Source organism: Anomalospiza imberbis, chromosome 15, assembly GCF_031753505.1.
Source record: "Anomalospiza imberbis isolate Cuckoo-Finch-1a 21T00152 chromosome 15, ASM3175350v1, whole genome shotgun sequence".
In the NCBI taxonomy this organism is placed as follows: Eukaryota; Metazoa; Chordata; class Aves; order Passeriformes; family Viduidae; genus Anomalospiza; species Anomalospiza imberbis.
The window spans coordinates 12,750,351-12,770,836 of NC_089695.1; the positions used below are offsets into that span (position 1 = coordinate 12,750,351).

The 20,486-nt window shown below is 44.0% G+C and overlaps 1 protein-coding gene across 2 annotated transcripts; it reads right to left on the minus strand.

Annotated features, from left to right (window-relative positions):
* Positions 1-10,332: 10,332 nt before the first annotated feature.
* On the minus strand, positions 10,333-19,133 carry NMUR2 (neuromedin U receptor 2). 2 transcript variants are annotated; one of them, XM_068205969.1, is made up of 4 exons: positions 18,182-19,133; positions 13,204-13,288; positions 12,361-12,486; positions 10,333-11,384 (listed from the first exon to the last, which is right to left on the minus strand). In XM_068205969.1, exons 1-4 carry the CDS (start codon positions 18,899-18,901, stop codon positions 11,125-11,127), a joined length of 1,191 nt encoding a protein of 396 aa, XP_068062070.1. In that variant the 5' UTR covers positions 18,902-19,133; the 3' UTR covers positions 10,333-11,124. The 2 variants fall into 2 exon arrangements, 1 of the variants encoding a protein (XP_068062070.1); XR_011004344.1 differs by lacking the exons at positions 12,361-12,486; positions 13,204-13,288; positions 18,182-19,133 and adding an exon at positions 11,558-11,686 and having other exon boundaries at positions 11,248-11,384.
* Positions 19,134-20,486: the final 1,353 nt, after the last annotated feature.

Here is a 20,486-nt window from a genome sequence, read left to right on the forward strand (position 1 = left end):
ATATCCCTGGTTCAAACCTTTTGTCCTTAGCACACTTATACTCCACAGTTGGCCCAGCCTGGCAGTAAACAAGAGTTTAGCTACTGTGGTTTGTTGACACGGTGGTGAATGGTTCAGTCCCATCTGTGAAGGTATAAAATACCCACAAGAAAATAAATACCCCATAAGAAAGTGGTAAGGAACCATCCAGGTGAAAACCTGTCATGTTATCTGCTGTAGCTTACAGCACAAATGTTGCAGCAAAGGAAGTTGGGGGGGGGGGATCCACCACCACACACAAAAAAACCCAAAAAAACCCAAACAAACAATAAAAAAGAAACAAAAAGAAACCAAAAAGGAATGAAAACGTGGCTTGTGAGAGGAAGGAAGAGCTCTAGTGGTGAATACTGCAGGCAGGATGACAGAGGCTTGTGCTCTGTTCCTCACTAAGGTTGTTTCAGCTCTACATGCAAAACTGATGAATATGCAAGGCAAAGGACGTGTGTCTCCCCTCAGCCTGAACTGTTGGTGTGGAATTTGCCCCTGTGGATCACCCTGACAGCAGTGCACCCCACTCTCCTGACACAGTTTCCTGCACCCAGCGGGGTGGCAGCACTGCAAGGACGCCTGATGGGCTCTGCCAAGGTTAATAATCTTCTTGTCTCTGTCCTTACCCATTGCCTGCCTGGGTTCTGGCTGTCTCTGGCTGTCTCTGGCTGTCTCTAGCTTTCTCTGGCTGTCTCTGGCTGTCTGTGTCACCAAGGGGATGCCAAGGTCCTGGCTGCTTAGGGACACATCTTCCCAGAAGTGATTCCAGTGTCACGGCCACACTGTGGGATTTCTTTCCTAGTTATGGGGAGCCACTATCACTGTTATTGCAGTCACCCAACCCTGTCTCCATTTTTCTGTCTGCTCCAGTGCCTCTTGAGAACTGCCTGGGTTCAGGAAGAATTTTGCTGTTCCTTGAGGCAGGAGGTGAGTGTGGCACAGAGGGATGGATGCTGCTTTTCACTCCCTGGAAAGATGTGGCGTGCCCAAGGCCGTGCAGACAGGAATGCTAATGGGAATAAGAGGTAAGAGAGCAGAAGGTACCTGGACCCTGTGATTCTCTGGTTATTTAGAATGCATAATTGCAGTTTGTTTAACACCTAAGGATAACTGATCATTCACAGGAAAGAAGCCAGTGGAGGAGATCAATATTTCTATTGCTCTGCTGGAAAAATAGCAGAAAAGGAATGGCTCTTTAATGATTACAGCAGAGCAGAAGAAGTCTGTGCTTAAGGCTGTTTGTATCAGGGGCCAGCAGATGTTTGTGCAATGCTGGCTCTCATTGCAGACTTGAGATTCAGTGAATGATTGCGGATGATGTACCCTGCACTCCAGATGTGGTTTGGCTGGAGACAGGGCAGAGAACAGCACTGCCATCCTTGATCTAGAGAGAAAAATTAACTGATCCTGAAGGTAAAATAAGGAATATATGTAGGATAGTAACTTGAGTATATCTCAACTGAGCATTTCAGCCTCCATTTTCTACTCAGACCACACTGATGAATATTTTTTCTACAGTTACCAAGAGCTGACTTCACTTGGCACAGCCAGAGCTGGGTTTGCACTGGCACTGTGGGATGCTGTGGTAGAAGCACAGACAATCTGTTTTACCAAAATGTTTAGCTGAAAGTTTTTGTTTTAAATTAAATATTTGTTGCACCCTTCTTGGAGGGTCTTATGGAAGGAGGAAGTGACTCTTTGAATGGGATTCTGTGTAGGAATTCTTTATTATAGGCACTGACAAGGAATATGGTGCTGAATTAACTGTATCTGAGCTTGTACTTGTTTTGGTCATGAACCAATATCCTGATTTTTCATTCAGAACTTGCAACTTGTATATAATTATTCTGCCATACCCTGTGAAACAAAAGACTGAGAATTGTCCCAAAACAAGAGTATTTTGTAAGTTGGTTTGGATGAGGAGGCCAAGCCTGGCTCTCCATCTGTGTTAGCACTGTTTGCACTGGCTGTGCCTGAGGAGCAGCCTGGCTTCCTGTGAGCCTGGGCTGACTGAGCACACGAGAATCTTGTGCTGGGCTTATCCAGCAGCAGACCACTAAGCAGTTTTGAGGAAAAAAGAAATGAAGAATCTCTACATCAAAAATCAACACCGGGGGAGCTGGAACAGGTTTTCTCTTGGGGTGTCCACAAATGCAGGCTCATCTCCCAAGGCTTCTGGCAACCAGGGCACCCCAGTGCTCGGTCCCACAGGTTTCCCTGGCACAAGACTGACCTCCAGTGGCACTGACTTGTGTGGTTGGGCTGTAAATCTGCGGACGATGTGTACAAATGCTCTTTAGAGGCTACACGTTCAGTTTTCAGGGCAGATATTTGCTCCTTGCCTTCTTTAGACCTTGTCTCCTGCTGAGCTGGCAAATGTTTGGCTGAGGCGGGAAATTCTGAAAATGTTCTCATGAAATAGGAAGGCAGTATCCTACCTATGGCTTCTCTCACTGCAGGCCAAAGTGGTGAGAAAGAAAGGGGCAAAAGAGAAAGAAGAACCTGAAACTCTTGGGGCAGAGTGAATTTCACTCTGCAAATGAAATTCTGCTGCCTGCATTTGAGGTACTTAATCCCAGGATACTGCATGATTTGCAGCTCTACCTCTGCAGGGTGAGGGGGGAAACTCATCCCAATTTAACCAGTGGTTCTACTTCCCAGGGTGGCAAGCTGCTGGGAGGAAGTGCTCACCTGAATGAGGAGGAAGCACCTGCATCATCACTCAGACTTTCCTTCCTTTCCAGAAACCAACCCTACATCCTCTCCTAATGGTAGAATTACAGCTCTCTGATTCCTCTAAAATTGACACAGAGCCTTCCCTTTTTATTGCTGGTGGGAGTTTGGTTCTCCCATGTCTTTGTAGAGGGTTTCCTTGTGTTTCATGTGTCCTCAACACGGTTCTGTTGGTGGCTCTCTCTGACAACACTTTCCTCACTGTGTGAATACAGATCTCTCCTCATCCTTACTGCAGCACCCAGCTTCTACCAGCGGGGAGTCACTTGGTGGATTTAGGAAGAGGTGTCCTGGCTGGCTGATAGCTACTAGAGCTCCAACAGAAGGAAGAAGATATTTCCTCTGCCAGTGGAGAGCTTCTGTGGATGGTAAGACACAGCAATGCAGCAATGCTTATTTATCTGTGAGAAGGTGAGGAACCTGTCATCTGCTAGAGATAGGTCCTGATGCTGATTTCCAAAGAAAACCTGGCATCACAGAGTAAGGACAAGACATGGTATGAGGGGCTGTCCTGGATCTAGTTCAGTTGTTGCATTTTTATCTCTGAGGGGTGTTGAAGAGGAGAGCTGTCATTGGTGTATGACTTCTGGGCACCCAGGGCTGCATTAACCAAGAGAGATCTTTGACTTGTGTAGGTAATCAGATGTCATCCTGGACTGAGTACATCTGATATTCAGACTCAATAAGGCTCAGCTTTAGCTCAGATTTGTACTCAGGACAGATTCCAATCACAGACTTTGAACTGAGGCACTTGTACCCTGTCAGAATCTGGAAAGGGGAGGTGGAAAGGTTGCAGTGCCCTTGGCATCTGAGTGAGAGAAGCAGTCACCTGGTGATTTATACTGATGTCTGTTGTGGGGCTCAGGGGTTGAGGTAAACTTGGACAGGCTGTAAAATGGAGAGATGAAATGCCTCACTGAAAAGGAGCAGCAGGAGCTGGGAGCAACTGGGAGAGGTCTCTGGAGGGAGCAGGGCAGGCACAGCTGAGCTGCCTTTCCCAAAGCCTGCTTAGCATGGGCCAAGGCCCTCATTTGCTATGGACTGGAGGGATGTTTTACAATTGCCCCTTCTGGTTCAGAGAGATATGAAATCTGTCTGTAATTAAGTTAATTTGGAGTTGGACATGGGCAAAGATAATGAGGTGGAAATAACAAAAGAAGAAAGATGGGAAGGTGTTGCTAAGGAACAGGTCTTTTGCATTAAATCCTCTCCCTTCCCCAATCAAATAAAACCACTTTTAGGATCTGAATGGCTGAGTGATGGGGCAGACAGAGCACAGGCATGGAAATGACTGCTAGATCAAGAGTTCAGAATAATAAAGGAGCTAAGAGGAAGGGTGTGACTTGGAGAATTGAGAAAGGCAGAAAGGGTGACAGCTGTGGCCAGCACAAATCAGTGGCAGAGCAGTGGCTTTGGGCTCAGCAGAGTGGTGTCCTGTGCCTGACTCACCCCTTATTTGAGGGAACCCCCCCAATGCCCTGAGCCTCCCCTGGGAAGTGCTCTGAGATATGGACAGAAGGACTGGCCACCACCACCTCTTGCTTATCAAAGATCAGCAAACAGCCCCGCTCAAAGCACAAGGCTTTGAACTTCTCCAGTGCTTGACCCTGCTGAGAATTCCCACTGGAGTCAAGCATCAGGGTGAAGGCTTAAGATTGCTTCTCCTTGGCTTTTAGAAATGGTGTAAAATATAATATGTTCAAGCCAAAAGGAGGATGGAAGAGAGGTCCTCAGAAAGGACCAGAATATTTAACAGCCAGCAAAGCATAAGCAAATAGACAAGTCATTATCAATGAGTTTGTTTGAATTTGACAGAGCTTTGCTGCAAACATGGGGGAGGCAAGCGGGGGTGAAGAATTCCCTGCCAGTGTGAGCTGTAATAAAGGACCTGCTGTTTTCTGATTCTCACTCTCTGTGAAAATTGAAAAGGTTAGCCAGGTAATTGAAATCGGGACTGGAATACAAATAACGGTGTGAAAACCCTACAGCTGGCAAATAAAGTTGCAGAGAAAAGATTCAGCTCTCAGTGGAATTTCTTAGCAGCAAAAAAGACTGGATGGATGGGGGGAAAGAGATGATTTTCAATATACCTCTTCCTCCTGGGAGGGAAGATAGGGAATGAAATGAGACCGGAAGGAACCAGGCTGAGACTAACACTTACATGAGTGTTCCTTGCTGTTAATGCAAGAGACACACGAAAGCTGGGCTGTGCTGAGGCTGAAGCACGTCTGGCAGTCCTTGCTGCCTCTTGGAGGAGTGCAGTGTGTTTGCTGGGATTTGCTAGGCTGCCATGTGAGCCCCAGCTTTGGGACTATTTAATGTTACAAGCACAGAGAGCACATCCCCTCATCTTGGGGCTGGGATACATAACCAAAGCAGATATATCTGGGCCAGTGTCAACTGCTGTTCATCTTTGTTTCATGCAGGAACACAAACTGGTTTGCATCATTTTAAGCTAAGAGCTTGCTCTGTCTCAGTTCCAATGGAGGGGCCTGCCAGTGCTACTGAAATGGAAATTTATACCTGCTGCTCTTTCTGTGGATTGCTTTTCTGCAGGAGCTGGTAACCTGAGCTAAGAGGAAACAGTGCTGCAGGGCTTAGTGGAAGCTGAGTTTTGTGGTGCTAACCAGGTTTGTTCACACTCAAAAAAATGTCACTCAAAAAAACCCTCTTCTTGCAGGATTTCCCTAACACCAAGCCAGCTAACAAACCCCAGTCTGTATATGGTTAAATAAACATGGTTAAAGATACCTCCAGGTTCCTGTGTTCATGCTTTGTTTCTTTCCTCACAGACAGTCTGGTGAGTTTTTCCTTTTTCCCAAAACTGTGAGTCTTCTAAACTGTGACTCTTGTATTTTTTTGCTGCAGTTGCTCTGTGCTGCCTAACCCACCTGCACTGCAGTCAACAGCAGCACGAAGAAACTTCTTTTTGGAGACTTTCCATTCAGTTCAGGCAGCTGTTTAGCACATTCTCTGGCAGGACAGAACTCCTCCCTGCCCTTGTCATCTCCAAAGGAGTAAAGGAAAGAAAACTGCAAGGTTGCAAACAAATGCTGCAAAAATTCTCCACATGCTAGAACTTTGTTGGAACTTCTCTGCCTTTTGAGTGTAGCCCAGGTGTCCCAGAGGCACCAGCCCCAGAGCAATGAACAAAGTGGTAGGTGAGCCCCTGAGGGTGCTGTTCTCCCTCTGTTTAGTGGTGATTGAGCTGTGAGCCATTTGCTTTGCTCATTTGGAGCATGATTTTCCTACTGAGTCATTTCTAAGGGACTCTCCTGGGTTCTGAAAAAATGAAACAAACTGAAAGGGTCTGATAAACATACCTGCTCTGCAACAAAGAGCACACAGCACTCCAAGGTGACTTGTGCCTGGTTGTGTTTTTCAGCTGCAGAAGTTATGCATAAAAACTACCTGTAAAACACCTAAAGTAGATGACTGAAGTAGGTCACTAAATTGACTTTAGCACAGCTTTTTTTCCCCCTCGTTTGACTAGAGAAAGGAATTCAGTTTTCCTGTGATGGAGATCATGTTATAGACATCTGACTCAGAGGGTCTTCTGGAAGACCCACATCTAGCCAAAAAATCAAACAAAATACTGTTCCTCTGGGAAGGAACTTGCTGCATTTCATAAAATAGTGTAAGCTGAGGATGCAAGAAAAAAATTATTTGGGATTTTACAATAAGAACCTTAGTATTTTGTTAATGAATTAGCTATCCTATGGGAAGCAAATTATTCCAAAAGCTCCCATACACCTAAAATTAATTCTTCTTTAAAAATTAAGTGGATTTAAGATAATTTGCCTTTAAAACATCAGCTACAGCTTTTCACGGTTTCACAAAGTCTAGATGGTAAAAGAAAGTCCTCTTCTGCTAGAAGCAAATGAGCTTAGCTCTGTCTGGGTATGACCAAGGCAGGCTGTTGACTACCCAGAATGCAAATGGAAAGAAATGTTGAGGAAAATTTTTGACTCTCCTGGAGAGGTTATTTCATTATGGTCCATTTTGTACATGGCAAATTCCTTTCTCAGAGTCAGGGAATCATGCACAAGATGTTCACTGTCTTTTGGTGGATGGTGACCTGCCCTAACAACCTCAAAAGTGTGTTTTTCCCAGGAGAGGAGACCTGCAGGGGCCAGATTGGGCAATTTTCTGCAGTTTCTTTGTGAACTCTTTTAACCCCCAGCTCACTCTGAAGGACATTTGCCATCATTGCATTGACTTGGACCAAATTCTGTACTCCAATTTTAATCCTTGCAAGAGCTTGTTTGATTTCTTGTTCATTCTGCTTTCATTATCATATTTGTCCTTACATTAATATCCATTTGATATGGAAATGCCACAGCTCAGCAATTTGCTACTTTGTAGGAAAAGAAACCTCAGTGATGAAAATACTAGCAAGTGTCATAATGAAAGCAGAGAAAATGAGACAACTGTGTGAAAACAGAGAGGGAGAGCAGGCCTGGCTGTTCCAGAGGCTGGGAAGGAGCAGTTTCTGCTTTGGGACCCTCTCCTGGCTATGACAACTGTGCTGCCCAGTTTATAACCTCCTCCTCTGCAGGAGCAGTTGTGCAGAATTCTTGGATGCTGTTCTTCAAGGCCCATGGGGATTTGTGCTGGTTTTGTGCAAATATACCGGCTGAAATATGTTTTTTTTTTTTTTTTTTTAAGGACAGTGACTTGGAATGAGCTCTTGGTGTTCTGCACTTGGTGCTGGCTGAACATTTGGGGAATGTCCATCTTCTGCTGCTCCCATGGAATCAGAGGGAGAAGCACGAGGTTTTCTGGAGCATGGACCAGGCTTAGGTAGACAGAGTTTAGTATATTTATTTTCATGTCACATACAGATACAGATAGCCATCTCTGCAGCTGAAATGTACATTTAGTTTTACTGATAAGCTGTGGTAAAAGCACTTCAAAACACAGTGGTGTTCAAAAACTCTTCATATAAACTGAACAGAGCTGTCCACCTGCTGTTCATGGTGTTTTTCCCAACTGAACCTGGTATTAGAGCTGAGCATCACTCACTGGCAACAAACACAATTCTTCTCCCCTTTGAGTCTTCCTTGTAGCACATTTCAGACTCTCCACGTTTTGTTCACAGTGCTGGAGCACTGCCCCTGCTCTTCACACTTTCTGCTCACACATTTGCACATTTTCCAGAGGGAAACAGAAGCAGAGAAATAAATCAATAGACAGTTCTGTCTCCAAAGTCATGCTTGATTTCAAATAAATACAGTTTTATCACACCTGACCACTGTGGGGGAAGGAGAGTTGTTCTCCATTTTTGTGCAACAGGAGTTTTTCTCAGCCAGTTGCCAACATTTTTCAGCAGTTGCCTATGAAAGCTCCTTAATGTATAAATAAAGGAACAGCATCAGCTTTCATGACATCTCTATCCATCTTCCTGGTTTTTTCATCTCTGGATCCAGCTTTCAAAATGCAGGAGGTAAATATCAGAGCAGAGTGATAAATAACTCAAGCACTGACCTTTTGGGAAGAAAAGCCTCCAGTGGGCATCAACTACATTTAGGGACAAAGTGAATCAACTGTTTTCTATAGATCCTCCCTCAGGAGGGAGGGGGTACCAAGCTGTGCAGTCACAAGGAGATTAACTTGGAGTCTCCAGTTAGTCTGCATTTTTTTCACTGCATTTATTTTATTTTCAGCAGAATTCAGAGGAGTTTTGACATGTCTCTCCCAATAACACTTTCACAGAAGGTTTGGTTTGGTGCAAGACTAAATGTTTTCAGCTTTGATTTTGATATTTGGCCAAAAAAAGCTCAGTAGTTTTGCTTTTGCATACCACTGCTTTTGGCTGACAGCAAATTAAATGTGATAAAAACTGATTTTAGGACAAGAAAATAAGTTAATTCAGAACCAGGTGATTTCATGATGATTTGCTCCTCACTACTTCTCTTCTAAAATGTTTCCATCCATGCACATTTTCCCACCTCTGCTTCCCCTTCCACACAAAACACTTTTATCTTCCCTTGGGACAAAAACATGGCCACTTTGTTTAAGATCACAGGAAATCTCCACCCTCCAGCTTCACCCCCAGCCTTTCTCTGCAGGTCTGTGTGCTCATCTGCAAGCCAAGGGATGCATTTCTCAACCCAGGGCTCTGCAGCTGAAGGTTGGGATTGTCCCGAGGAGAGGAGAGGAGAGGAGAGGAGAGGAGAGGAGAGGAGAGGAGAGGAGAGGAGAGGAGAGGAGAGGAGAGGAGAGGAGAGGAGAGGAGAGGAGAGGCATCACTTGAGGATGTCTCTCACTCATGGATGGCTCTCTCTGCACCAACACAAGATGCTGTCACACCCTAAATGCATAAAAGGCATTGAAAGAGCCACAAAAGCTGGCAGAGGAATGTCTCCAGCCCATGCTGGATGTGTGACTGTGTCTCCTCAGCCCTTTGGCTGGTGTCTAGGACAGATTTCACACAGCTGGGACAGGGAGCAAAAACCCCAGGGCTCTGTGAGGGATCTGCCCAAGGGAGGCACAGGGTGAGGGAGGAAATCCAGCACAGCCACTGCCCACGTGGTCCCCAGGGGGTCCCCAGGTGGTCCCCAAGTGGTTGGTGGGATCACAGAGCAATGCACAGGCAGGAGAACAGGGACCTGGGCAGCCCACAGGCAGCAAGGCACCACTGCCATGGCTTGTCCAGAGGGAAAACACACTGTAATCTCTGGCAGAGGGAAAAATAATGCAAAATTTCTGCTTAGAAATGTAAATGTCATTGGTAAAATGCAAGTGTCCACTTGGGGGTGGCAAAGCATTTCAGCTGTGTCTTGAGGGAGCAGGAATGGCTTTTTCTCTGCAGTCCTTGTGTGTGGCTCTTCCCCTCTCCAAGGCTTGTTTCTCAAGACTGCAGGTGGTAATAAGAATCTGAAAATATTCCCCTTATGCTTCAGGAAAAGAGGACTCTCCAGCTGCCATGAGTCTCCCACCTTGGAGTCCCACAGTGAGAATAAACCAGAAAACTTTGGGGCAAACAAAGAAAGAGACCGTGGTAATCAGGAGTACAGTCACTTCCTCCTTGGTAGAAAATGTCATCTGCATCCCCTGGGACCAGAATGGAAAATGCCTTTATGCACACAGTGTATCATCTCTGAGGAGCTAATGTTGCTATTTGCTGTGATAACTCTGTGTTCTCTGGCTGTGTAAGTGACTGCCAGTCCCCTGGTGGCACTCATGGGATGATTCTCTGTGGCAGTGCGTGCCAAGCCTGAGCCCAGCCTGGGGACCAAACCCAGCCCTGCGTCAGGGTGCACGCAGGAGGCATTTCCCTGAAACACAATGCAAAGTCTCTGAAATGTGTGAGACAGAGGTTTACAAAATTCTTTATGGCATAATGGACCCTCCCCTGGCAAAACTCTATAGGGGCCTGTCCCTGCAGTCAGCAGAGCCCAGGAATTTGTCACTCAGATATGGGTGTACTGCCCTCACATCTGTTTGCACCACGGGATGCAGGGAAGTTTGTCAGACTTGTGTTGTGCTTTGTGGCAAAAACTGAATTTAGTAGATTCAGTATCACTGCAAAACTCCCCTTTTTATTGCCCTTTTATATAAGGTTTCGTCCCAATTCCCTCTGTTGTGAGTGCTGTCCAGGCTCCTTCCTGGTGATTGCTGATCCACGTAGATCTCTGACTTCTGCAGTCCACCTGGTGCAGGAGCAGTGAAGTCTGCTGATGCACAACCACAGGGCTTCAGTGGTGGAGACAACACATAAATACCTGAAGTTGAAGTAATGATAAGAAGCTCAGAAAGCAAAAGTTTGCTTTACATTTATTTTACAGTTGTTGGCTCCCTGGTTCTTCTGGCCCAGAAGCAGCTGTTGCTGGTAGCTGGAGTTTATCAGCCCAGCTCTGAGCTGCTCTCATTCTTGCCTGTTTGCTAATGTTGACAGGAGAGGTCTGCAACAGCCATACCTCAGAAGGTTGTAGCAGAGGGAAGTGGGACTGGCTTACCTAAAGCTAGAAGTGGGGAGAGAAGGCTTATGGAGAAAATTGTCCTGTTTCAAAATAAGTAAAAACTGATGTTTTGGCTGTTGCACAAGAAGCTATTTGGTAAGACTTGGCTAAGCTGATTCTCTTCCCTTGCTGGCAACGTTGGGAGTGTCTCTCACCTTTTAAAGCAGCTCTTTGCTGCCACAGCTTGCAGCAAGCAAACTCCCATTTCCAGCCTTCCCATTAGCTTGGGGGCAGTACAGTTCTTCCCCAAGATATCCTAAATACAGCCTCCTCCTTCATTCATTCAGTGGGACACCTCCTGAGCAATTCTTGCTGAAATCAGTCTTTTAGGAAGTTTTCTTCTGCTTTAGTTTCTTAGTTTTCTTAACCTTCTCTCTCACCTGGATGACAACACAGAAAGTCACAGGCCAGTGGAGAGCTGAGAGCTGCTGACAGATGTCCTGTGAGTGCCAGGGACACTTGTGTTTTCAGCAGAGTCCATGAGATTGTGATCCTCAATCACAAACATGCTCTTCTGGGATGAAATCTTGCAAGTGGGATGTTTAGGGGCACAGTGCTTGCAGCAAGGAGAAATCACACTGAGGAAAGCCATCCTGAAGCGCTGGGACAGCAGGTTGTAAATGATGGGGTTTGTGGCAGAGCTCAGGTAGAAGAAAACACCTGGGAGAACAAGGGTGGGGGGAAGAGAGAGACATTTATTTGGTTGTGAAACTATCTCAGGAGAGGAAAATCTCTTTATTGCCTGTGCAGCTCCACTAAACTTGGATGCAAGGGTGGAGACAGCAGCAGTGGAGCTCTGCTGCCTTCCTGGCACAGGCAGAGGAATGTCTCACCAAGGTTAGCTCAGCTTTCACTGCAGTGAAAGGCAAGTGGGGGAGATTGGGAATTGGAGCCCAGTCTCTCCAGCTGTTCAGGAACCAGCTCTCTCTTGAGCTGCCCTGACCTGCCTCCAGCACTGCCCTCATCCCCACAGCAGGACTTGCACAGCTGGTGCCCCATCAAAGCTGTCAGAGGATAACTTCCAGCCAGGGGAAGCTAATTTCCTACAACTCACCAGGACAATGGCATAAGATTGGATTTCTCTGAGCAGCCTAATGGCCACAGTCAGAGTTTTCCCATGGCAGACTGAAAATAAAATTCCTCTTTGAAAAGCCCTTCATTTTATGGTTGGCAGGGCCATAAACATTTGGTTTCATCACCCAGTGATGAGCAGTATGTAAGGCTTTTGCATTTGGTTAGGTTTCCTATTTGGTAAGTTTTCCTATTTGCCCCTAAGAGCCTGTGGAGGATGCTGCCTGCTCCTGTGTACTTCTTAAAAGCAGCTGAATGACAGCAGTCTTTACTTCTGAACATTCCCAGGAATTAAAAGCAGCTAGTAATGATGCATGATATCCTTTTTTTTTTTTTTCATTTTATTTTTTGTGAATTTGACAACATGTCCAGATCTTGAAAGCTGCAGAAACCTGCCTGCAGTTTTTATTCAGGCACAGTTCTCATCACTGCCCACCAAACCTCAAGAGGGTTTTCCACACAAGTCTCATGACCCCAAAATAAATGACTACACATTCCAAGTAATACCACTCACAAATACTTTTTTTTTGCCAGTCCCTGTGCAAGTGGAAGAAGAAAGCTTTACCTGACACCACGTGAATTAAGTTGAAGGTATTGGCCAAGGGCTCAGTCCATTCCACAACAAAGCTGAAGAAAAGTCGGTCTATGTGGAACGGAGCCCAGCAAATGGCAAAAACTATCACGAGGACAACTGGTGTGCAGAAAGGGGAGAAGGAAAACAGGTCAGAAATGGGAGGATGTGGTTCACCAGCCTGCACAGGACAGAGAGTTCATAAAGCTGGATGGGAGACTTAATATATAAATTATATTCATGGTTTCAAAACTTTTGCCATCCTTTCTGTCTTACCATTACCAAATAAAAGAACAATCTTTCCACTAATTTCTCTATTTGATAACCCAATGCATGCACCCGGGGTGACATTCAGACAGAGCAGGAAACAGCCAGGCAATGTTGGGGTATAAATGGAGGCCAAACCCATTCCAGGTTCAGAAAACCAGGCTGGCTCCAAAGTACAGTTTGGTGTAATGCAAAACAGATGTACATTCTGTAAAAATGTACAAGATCGACTATTTGCACTCTGAAAAAAAGAGGATCCTCCCTGGAGGGCTGCAGGAGCTAGTTTAGAGTGAAGGATGTTGGAGAATTGCCATGTAAGCATCTGCCACGAAGGTTTCCTCCCCTCCTCTTCTGCTGGGGAGGAAAATTTGCTTTCTGAGTCTTTTGGTAGTTACCCCTAATGCTTCACTCCTGCAAGTCCAGATAAAACAGAAAAAGCCTTTTTTTTTTTTTAATATGACAGCTACTCATCTCATAACTCTTGTATCCAATGAACTTGCTCAATACCCTTCAGGATCTGGTCCCTCTCGTGCTTATGGTAAATAAAACACAGAAGGACTCACTACTTACACAGCATCTTGGTGACTGATCTCCTGGATGGCCTCTGAACATTCACAGCCATTTCCTCCACTTCCAAAGATTCATCTCCTTTCAACTGGCAAAAGGAAGGAAACCAAAGGACAGCTTAGACAAGAGACCACATCCACACCAGACATAGGCTGTTTGATATTTTGATAGTTGTAGTTTGAGAAAGCAAAATTTGGGGCCACTTGGGACTCGTTTAAAAAAAAAAATCTGCATTTAAATTTCAGTTTTGGTCTAGAAAAACATGGAAGCTTTAGGTTCAAAACAATCTGCAGATTACAGCAAATTTGTATTTCACTTCCCCACTTATCCTTTCTTAAGGAGTCAATATTTGGTTCACAGTTTATGTTCCATTTAAACAGTATTTTCCTAGGCATTATTTTCTCTTCTAGCAAAATATCATTTGTTTGTTTATTTTCCTAAAAATGTTCCCCACAATTAAGCACAATCCAATGATCCAAAAAATAGCCAGAGAGGTCTCAGTACAACACAGCTGTAATCACTGGAAAAAATCATGTGGAATTCAAGGGAGTTGGTTTCATGTCCTGAGTGTTGGGAGTAGTTGATATTCAACCTATCTAATGAACAAATCCCAGAAATTCTGCCTTGCAGATGGGCAGGGTGCATGAGACACACAGATTTAGCCACACACTGCTCAGGCACAACAAGGAGTGGGTTTTCTCCAGTAGCTTTTCCTAGACTTAAAAAAAAAGGGCAATATATATATAAATATAATATAAATAATATAAACATATATATAAATATAATATAAATAATATATAAAGAGCAATAATCTGATCATCCCTGAAATCCATCCCCAGTATGTTTATGATGAGAAGACTGGTGCTTTAATGTAAAGGTCGGTTTACATAAACAGGGCAATTGGTTTGAATCAAAAGAAATAATAATTATTCTTAATAATAATTAAGAATAATATAATAATAATTTGAATCAATAAAAAATAATATCTGGAAAGTCCATATTTGGTCCCAGCTTCCTGCAGTGGGAACTCCTGATTAGCCAACAGCTTTGTCTGTTTTCAAGTAGAGAAACTGGAACCAAAACTTAATTATACATGGGACAATATCAGCAATGAGGGAAAAGATAGTAATCACTCTGGATTTGTAAAAGCCTTGTGAAGACATGCTAGTTGTGCTATTTGTTTTTGCCTTTTACACTGTGACTTTGCTTTCTGATTAATAATACTTTTCTGTAAGGATGATGAAATGAGCCCTTCTTTCAATGTTCTCTTTATTCTATTTATAAAAGGAAAAAAACATATAAGTGGAATTATAGTCAAGTATAGTGCAATTCAGCCTCTCATATTTTACATTATTTCCCTTGTAACTTTTAGTCATAGCCACAGTTGCTAAAGGAAAAAAAACCTCAGCTGATTTGTAACACATCTACTGATAAATTATCAGATTTATTAAAACTCCTGGATTCCCTTCAGTGGTTTTCAGTCTCAAGAGTAATCTATTCCAGGCATATTCCAAAGCCTCAGAGAGTACAGTGTGCTGATGCTGTAATAAGCCAGAGACACATGTATCTTTATTTTTCCCCTTCCTCCTGTCATTTTGATGATGCTGTAAGGCTCCTCTTTAGCCTCAAGTGATGAAGGTGTAACAGGTAAGAACAACTCAGCAGCTGCAGTTTAATGAAACAGAGAAACATTACAAACAGAGAGGGAAAAAAAAAATAAATGAGCCCGTGGCAAAGGTTGTAACTTGAGTTAATGCCAACGTTTTGAGAGGGATAGAACCCCAGCCAAGATACTTTTACATCACTGTGATGTATGAGGCTGTGTAGGTTTGAGATGAATGCTACCATTTCACTGCAAGAGAATTAAAAGTGACTGGAGCAAGAAGCTGAAAATTGGATTCTTCCCCCCCAGTCTTTATTAGCTACAGCATTTCACCCCAGAAATCAAAAGGCTGAGTGAAAAGCAGGGTCTCACCTATCCCCAGACAAGCATAGTGAGGCCACTCTGCAAAAGAAAGACTGCTTTCTGTAATCTGCAGAAGAGGAATGGTTTCTGTAAACTCCTTGGCCTGTCTGACACTAGTGGTGATCAAAGTTTCTCTTCAGCTGATGGAAAAATTGATATTCAAACCCCACAAGGCTTCTGCTAAAGATTACAGTCCTGACTGTTTCAGAGGTTTGGCTGAAGCAGGCTGAGCTGCAGCCTTGGTGTACCCTTAGCTCACCCCCATGGCAAGGGAGAGCCAGCCACTGGGACAAGGACTGCTAAACAACCTCCATGGAAAGGGGACAGCTCTGGAAGAGCTGTGCTGGTCTCTGCAGAAATTAGCCAAAGGCAGTCACCATCCACAGATAATTCTGGATGTTTAACAGCTGGGCATTTGGGGGGAGAAATCAATTTTGATGATTAAAGCTGGACCAGATGTGCATTGGCAAGAATAAGTTGTCTTGATTCAAAGACAGCTAAAGTAAAATTGCCACTATAAAAAATTATTATCATTATTATTATTACTATTATTATTATTATTATTATTATTATTGCTGCCAATTACTGAGGGGATGTGAGACTAAGAGAAAATCTGGAACCTTGGGAGAAGAATCATCCAGCCTATGCTGTCAGAAACCCTTGTTAAACAGAGTATGACTTTTAGACAAGCAGTGATCAGCACCTACATCTGTGTCCTTTTAGGAACCAGTTTGAAAGAAATGGGCAGGGACCTTGCACTGAATCCTGCTGCAATGCAGACTTCTCCCCAAGCAATCCCATCCCATCTCAATCTGTGTCCCAGGGATGAACTTCCACAAGCAGCTACTGCCCAATGTTCTCATCTCATCCCTCTCCTCTCCCTCCTCAGCTCTTTGGCTGTGGGTTGCAACCCACAGCTCAACAGCTGGACTGGGTTTGAAGAGCCTGGAGGATTTAGGGATTTATCCTAAAGGTATCTGTGATGAGAACCCCATGAAAGAGGCAGCAGGAAGCCTCCACAATTAAGCCTAATGAGTTTACAGTGCAATGATCAGTGTCCTCTTCTTTACACTGCTGCTTGATTGATCAATTGACCATAACAATGCAATATTAAACCACCAAAACTTAAAATTATACCCAAGTAGGTAATGAGGTAATCAACCGTTTCCCAGTGAAAAAGACAAATTATTTTTACATTTTCAAGGGATTAAATTATAAATTAACTCAGGTACCCTATGAGCCATGTTTGCTGCTTCTCACAGCTGCTTGGCAGGTCCCCTGTCCCCATCTGCATTGCATCCTGAGAGTGTCCAGAGCTTGAGAGAGAAAATGGTGAAGAAATGCCCTTTCTACAAAGCCTGGATATGAAAAAGTCACGTCTCTGTTTGTTGAATTTGAGCTGTTGTACAACCTTTGGATCAACCCTGAGCTTTTCCACTACGTTCTGTGAGTGATACATGGCACGCAGGAGACTGCAGGGTGTTGCTAAAGCCTCATGAATTTCCTTTTTTGTGAGTAAATGAAAAGTGTCTCCTCTTGGAAAATTATATATATTCATCATTCTTCTAACACTTCTGTTGAAGAAATGAAATCATCTTGCCCGTGCAGCTTGGAGATAATGCAGATCTAGCCAGGATGGATCCTGTTAAAATTTGGAACTCTGAGCTGGATATACAGAAAAACAGAGGCACAAACAGTGAACATTACTGTCTTCAGGAAAGACAGCTTGAAGAAATGTGGGAATTTGCAGAAGTCCTGGGGGATCAGCCTTCATCTGGTACTGAGCTTCTCTTCTGGGATGGGTTTAGGAATATCTGCTGCTGCAAATAGAAGTTATTGCAACCTTCAAGTCTTCCTTCTATAAATTCAGAAATTTCTCTTTTTGTAACAATTCTATTTTCATCACCTTTCATTCCCTTCAGGTCTAATGTTGCAACGTATTAATTGAAACTATGTAAAAGACCCCTCAAGAGCCCCCAGAGATTGGGGATAGATTAACCCATTCACTGCCTCGAGGATCTGCTCTGTTCTGTGGATTTCTGGCAGATAATCTATGTTTTTTTTTTCCTGGGTAAGTAAAAATGACATGTACACCAGCAGAGATTTAGCTGAGTTTCTTGCATATTATTTAATAGGTTCATTTGTCTTCCTTTCTTGCTAAGGGATGAGACACATCTTTGTAAACTTTAAGTTACATTCAGTGTGATAAAATGGGATTTATATTGTCTAAATGTCTGTAACTTATGAGAAGAAAGTGGTCATCAAGTCACTGTGATTAGCAGTACATTTCAGTGTTGTGCTATGTAGTTTTATAACACTGTGATCCTGATTGTTTTTCCACACATTGACATGATGGATACTTGTCAAAAGTAGTCTCAATTTCTGAACTGAGAATGAATATAAGCTCTAAGGTAGCCTGGTGAAACAAGGCTCTAGTTATATAAAGAAATGATTGCTGAATTTTCTAGCTGGAGCAATAAGGTAACATTTCAGTTTATGAGCTTTGTGAGTTTTAACAAGTGAATATTACCACCAGCTCCAGGGAAGGAAAAGAAGAAAATAATGCAATGGAAATTCTACAGTCACAAGGAAAGGGAAAACAAATAGTACAAAAGATTCAATCACTAGCCATCTTCTTTTTATTCTTTTCACATTTTCCTTTTGGTCCATTTCTTTCTAGTCCCTACTGCAAAGGTGTAAATCTCTGAGAGGCTGGAATCAATCTACAGACTTGGGTGTTTCATTAACATTCAGATGTGAGCAGCAGCGATGGTAAGTTTTTATTAGAAGATTGGGGTATATTATTCCCCAACATAGCTATATTAATTTCTGAACAGGATTGCACCAGAGAAGTTAGAACTACTATTTTCAGAGGTTTGAGAAACACTTTTGCTGTGGTGGAGGGGAAAACATGGGCAACAAAAAAGGTGCAAAACTCACTCAAAAGCCACATATAGACAGCAACACACAAGAATGAGCCAAGGAAACACGGAGCACACTTGGAGCAGGACTTACTCTTAGCCCCATCAGATAGTACAGCACACTTATCACCCCCATGGGCAGCACATAGAAGAGCAAAGAAGTGATCTGGACAATACAATTGTAGATCCACAGGGGCATGACCACGGTGCAGGTGGCAGAGCCGGGCACCAGGGTGCCGTTGGGGAAGTGCTGCAGAACGATGCCGTGGGTGCCCGTGTTGGGCAGGGCGAAGAGCACGGAGAGCAGCCAGAGGGCCAGGATGGTCCTGAGGGCGCGGCGGCGCGTGCTGGCCAGCTTGGCGCGCAAGGGGTGCAGGATGGCCACGTAGCGCTCCACGCTCAGCGTGGTCACGCTCAGGATGGAGGCGAAGCACACGGTCTCGAAGAGAGCCGTCTTCAGGTAGCAGCCCACGGGCCCCAGCAGGAAGGGGTAGTTGCTCCACATCTCGTAGACTTCCAGGGGCATCCCAAAAAGCAGCACCAGCAGGTCTGAGACCGCCAGGCTGAACAGGTAATAGTTGGTCGGGGTCTTCATGTTGCGGTGCTTGAGGATGACGAGGCAAACCAAGAAGTTCCCCACCACCCCGACAACGAAGATCACTGAGTACACCAAAGCCATGGGCAGGAACAGGTGGCTCCGTCTGGGCCCACACAGGAAGGTTAAGTAATCCTCAGTGCTGTTTAAGTACCCTCTGAGACGTTCTTCATGTAGAGCAAGGTGGTTTAACCAGGAGAAATTACTGACCCAGGCCATTGCTGGATCTGCTGAAATGTCTCACAGCTGAGGTTTGCTGTCCTTTCTGTTTCTCTGTGCAAGTTTGCTCACTTTTTGCAGAGAGAGGAGGAGGGGTGTAGCTGCCTTGCCACCCCTGGAAGCACAGAGCCACTGAGGATGTGAATGAGTGTGTTTGCCTGGCTCTGGGTAAGGTTTTGCTGCTCAACAGCTGTTCCCCTGCCAGAGCCCCTCAGCCAGAAAGCCCCTCCTTTCCCACATATTCATTGGCTCGCTAAGTGCGTTAGATTATAGTGTAGGAAAGAGGTTCCAGCCACTTGCATCAGCTCCCGGGGCTGATGCATTCACAGAGTCACAAAAGTGGGATTTAGGGAGCTGCGAATCTGAAATATGGGACACAAAACCAGATGCAGGTTATTTGTTTATGTCAGAGGGTGGGAAAGCAGACCAGAAACACCCCAAAAACTCAGTCCAAAAAGCTTTTACAAAATTATAATAGTGCTACATCCTAGTTATGAGCCACAAGCAAAACACAACAAAACAAAAGATTCTGTCATGATTTTGTTGTTCAAATCTCTGCTGATTTTTATTTTCTGTTGTCTATGGCAGCAAGTACTTGGAAACAGAGTTTGAACAGTAGAAAGCCAAATAGTTTCTGTAGCCATTTCTGTGGAATTATAATGCTTCAGCCTTTTTTTAAACACTGCAATTGTTTTTCTCCTGAGATCTGACTAAAGATTTTAATTGCAATTCTTATTGACATCAAAATATTTTCTCACTTCCAAGTATGCTGGAATTTGATCCTATATTCTTAGAGAGCCTTGTTTTGAGAATATTTCTGTACAGCATATTATTCCATATTTATTGCCTATGGGGCATAAACTTCTATAAACTTATTTCTTCATGAATGACAAGCATTCTGTAAACACACTTTCTGAGCCAAAAAATAAGTGTCTTCTGCAAGGACCACGGCTGTGCCAAAATAGATCATTTAGCTCTGGATGAATGCTTGATTACTTCCTGAATTTCTCTAAACCAAAAAAGGTCCCAAGTCTGTAGATAAAATTTTCTGAGATTCAGCTGTTTGGAATTGAAGAGGTGCAAGGTCTGAGGGCTAATTTATAGGATTTTTGTCAGCTTGGTGTGTGATTTGTCTGCCCAGAGCCTCTCATTAGCTCTCACTTTTGAGTACCTGCCCAGTCCCCTCCTTGAAGCCATGTAAACCTTTTACATCCCTGACATCCTTTGGCAAGGAACTCCTTGAATCTGCTATTTGTGTGTGGATCTCTTTTCTCTGTTTGACCCTTTAACTTGACCTCTCAAGGAAAAAAAAAAAGATTGTTCCAATAAGCACAGACTGCCTCCAAAATAGCATCAATGCGTGAGGGACCAGGGGTTGGTCCCTTTGAGGCACATTCAAAGTGTGGAGCCTGGGAATCACTGAGCAATCATTTAAAATGTGAAAGGCGAGGAAGGTACCACAACAACCATACTAAAAGGCAGAAGCAAGTCTCTTGTGATGACTATCAGACCTGCTGAAATTATCTCACACTTAAACTGCATCCGAAGGACCCAGCTCATTTATTTTCAGCATTGCACAGAGGTA